The sequence below is a fragment of the Silurus aristotelis genome (genome assembly GCF_946808225.1).
Source record: "Silurus aristotelis genome assembly, chromosome: 13".
Taxonomy (NCBI): domain Eukaryota; kingdom Metazoa; phylum Chordata; class Actinopteri; order Siluriformes; family Siluridae; genus Silurus; species Silurus aristotelis.
The window spans coordinates 108,738-112,525 of record NC_139586.1 but is presented as its reverse complement, the minus strand read 5'-3'; the positions used below and the strand labels follow the sequence as shown (position 1 = coordinate 112,525).

At 38.9% G+C, this 3,788-nt stretch overlaps 1 protein-coding gene across 1 annotated transcript in view; it reads left to right on the top strand.

Annotated features, from left to right (window-relative positions):
- nrtn (neurturin) overlaps positions 1-3,380 on the top strand; it is a 13,082-nt gene extending 9,702 nt beyond the window's left edge. The window contains exon 3 of the mRNA XM_083557866.1: positions 2,531-3,380. Within this exon, the coding sequence (XP_083413992.1) occupies positions 2,531-2,955 (425 nt within the window). The 3' untranslated portion in view covers positions 2,956-3,380. The remainder of the gene's footprint in view (positions 1-2,530) is intronic.
- The last annotated feature ends 408 nt before the right edge of the window (positions 3,381-3,788 follow it).

The following is a 3,788-nucleotide window of genomic DNA, read 5'->3' as shown; positions in this document are numbered from 1 at the left end:
CACACACACACACACACACACACAGTAATACAAACATACAATAGAATCACACACACACACACACACACACACACACACACACACACACACACACACACACACACACACACACACCAGAAATACAAACATACAAACATACACAGTAATACAAACACACAGACACACAAAGACGCACAGACACACACACACAGTAATACCAAACAGACACACATAGACACACATACATATACACACAGTTATAAAGACACACACACACACACACACACACACACACACACACAGTAACACAGTAACACAATCATACAAACATTACACAGTAATACAAACATACAAAAACACAGACACACACAAACACAGATGACACACAAAGACACACCGTAATACAAACATACAAAAACACACACAATTGCACATACAAACAAACAAACAAACACACACACACACACACACACACACACACACACACACACACCAGTAATACAAACATACACAGTAATACAAAGAAAGATGCATACACAAACAGTAACACAAACATTCACACTAATACCAACATACAAACACAAACACAGACACACACACAACCACAGACAGCACACTAAGACACACAGTAATACCAACATACAAAAACACACACAATCACACATACAAACAAACAAACACACACACACACAGTAATACAAACATACAAACACACACAAAGACACACACAGTAATACAAACATACACACACACACACACACACACAGAAATTTAAACATACAAAAACACACACACATAAATACTTTCACTCAGAGATGAATTTATGAGAATCCAGTTGACTGAGTGATTAGAGGAAGGATGAGAGTTAATAAAGCTCAGAAGGTCAGCAGGAGCTCTAGGGTTAGTGTTGGGGTTAAGGTTGGGATTAGGGTTAGGGTTGGGATTAGGGTTGGGGTTAAGGTTGGGATTAGGGTTAGGGTTGGGATTAGGGTTAGGGTTAGGGTTGGGGTTAAGGTTAGGGTAAAGGTTAGGGGTGGGGTTAAGGTTGGGGTTGGGGTTGGGGTTAGGGTTAGGTTAGGTTTGGGGTTAGGGTTGGGGTTAGGTTTGGGGTTAGGGTTGGGGTTAAGGTTAGGGTAAGGGTTAGGGTTGGGGTTAGGGTTGGGGTTAAGGTTGGGGTTGGGGTTAGGGTTAGGTTAGGGGAAATAGACGCAGCTCCAGGAACCATGTCAAAATCCGAGTGGGAATTAGGGTTGGGTTTAGGGTTAGGGTTAGGGGTTAGGGTTAGGGTTAGGGAGGGGTTGGGGTTAGGGTTAGGGTGGGGTTGGGGTTAGGGTTAGGGTGGGGTTGGGGTTAGGGTTAGGGAGGGGTTGGGGTTAGGGTTAGGGAGGGGTTGGGGTTAGGGTTAGGGGTTAGGGTTAGGGAGGGGTTGGGGTTAGGGTTAGGGTTAGGGAGGGGTTAGGGTTAGGGTTAGGGTTGGGGTTGGGGTTAGGGTTGGGGTTGGGGTTAGGGTTGGCCAGATGTCCTCAGACTCCGACTCTCTGCATGACACGAAGGATCATTTATAAAATCACTTGAACGTAAGGAATCTGTAATAAAATATCAAACATCAGAATATCCTGAGAGTTACATTGATCTTCTCCTCATTCCATCCTCCTGCAATAGAGTTAATAATGAGTTACATTGAACACAAACTCAGTATCATATAAACTCTTTATAATCCTTATAAATATCTTTATAGGCATATTATTGTTTATATTCACATACAGTGGATTAACAGATGGATATTTACTAATAAGTTTCCACCAATATGCAGTAAATCCCTTTAGACCTTTATGTAAGAAAAACATCTTCAGGCCTGAAGAGAAGATCTCCTTTCTATTATAATGTGGACATGATGCTGGAATTTTGGTGGCTCAGTTTCTAGCTGTGTACCTCTGGAGTTAATGAGATGATTTTATAACTGTTTACTGGAGTGAAGTGTTAGTGGTTTAGGATAAAGATCAATTAAACATTTGCATTATTAAGTCTTGTTCCAATTAATAACCCCAACCTCTAATTTTTGGGTTAGGGTTTGGGTATGTGCATGGGTTAGGGTATGTGTTTTGCTTTTTAAGTGGATGTGGGTTCGAGCTTTTGTTCTAATTTAAATTAGCTTTTTTTAAAATCATGTTTTAGCTACATTTGCATTTATATATAAAACAAATGTGCAGCTTTTTTTTTCACACTTCCACCAATTTCACAGACATAAAGTAGATAACCCTAACCCTAACCCTAGAAAAATGATTATCCATCCTGTCATGTATATTTCATTTTTATTGAATCTGGTCTTTGTTTCTCCTTCATTCTTTATTTATTTATTTATTTATTTATTTATTTATTTATTTATTTATTTATTTATTTATTTATTTATTTATTTATTATTAAAACCTGTGAATTTATAACAGACGCCAGAAGCGTAGAATCCAATTTTATAAAAAAAAAAAAAGAATGATTATATATATTATTTTATTAAAACTCTAAACGTCTTCTCCATCTCTTTCTCTTCTTACAGTCATGCACATATTCCAGAGTTTCACGGAGAGCGAGTTGAAGCAGATCCTTCACACACTGGGGCAGAGAAAAGCTGGAAGGGATGCAAAACTGGGCAAAAGAACTAAGAGGGCCAGGAAAGGTACCAAACCCTGTTCACTGACTGATAAGGAGGTGACGGTGAGCCAGCTGGGTTTGGGTTACGTCAGTGATGAAGTCATCCTTTTCCGTTACTGCAGTGGTAAATGCGTAGCAACTCGTCGCAACTACGACCTGGCGCTGGCGAGGATGAAAGGTCAGCGTGTGTTGAGTCGAGAGAATGTGGACAGAGCTCGACATTCGCCATGCTGCCGACCCACGGCCTACGAAGGGATCACCTTTCTGGACAACCACAGTCGCTATCATACCATCCATGAGGTTTCTGCACTGAAGTGTGCTTGTGTATGACATCCATTACTGACACTATCCCTAAATACGGATCGTTCTTTTTCAGGTAAACACATAATAAGGTCATAAGAAATGCAACAACAAACGTAATTGAACATGGGGACTCTAAAGAGCTCTAAAGGGAAAGGAAATGAATAATGGTATGAATAAGACGCTGCAGCTGACATCCAGAGTACAGCTTTGCTTTTCTGGTCTTAAAAACAAACAGCTGTGTGATGATGATGATTATTTGTCATCCTGGGACAGGATTTCAATATAGCACATAACAGAGTGATATTAAATCAGGATGTAAAATAATCACTTTCATTTCTACAGATGAGAAATCTGAGTTACAGACGTTTTATAATACACACACACACACACACACACACACACACACACACACACACACACACACACACACACACACACACACACACACAAAACATGACTATAAGAACAAGAACAGCAAAAATGATGAAAAGTTGAGGTGAGCAATGATTCTGTAAACACTGGTAATGAAAGTAAAGTAGAAATATAAACTGTAACTTCTCCATTAACAAACTATACATAACATTTTATCTGTAAAAGACACAGCATTAATATCGACTGTTAGTGTTTTGCACAGAGAAAACTAAAAGGCCTGACATGCAGAAAGTAAACAAACAGTTTCTCTGCATGATCTTATTTCTGTCTGTGAGACATTGATGAACGTTCTGAAATCTAGGATTTATATTGCGTATATTTATATAAATATACACTTTATACATATAAAGTGTAGATAAAGTTTACCAAGATTTCATCTATTCCTTGAAAAGAGTTTGTGTTTTTTCTATTCTTCCATCTTAGTGCAT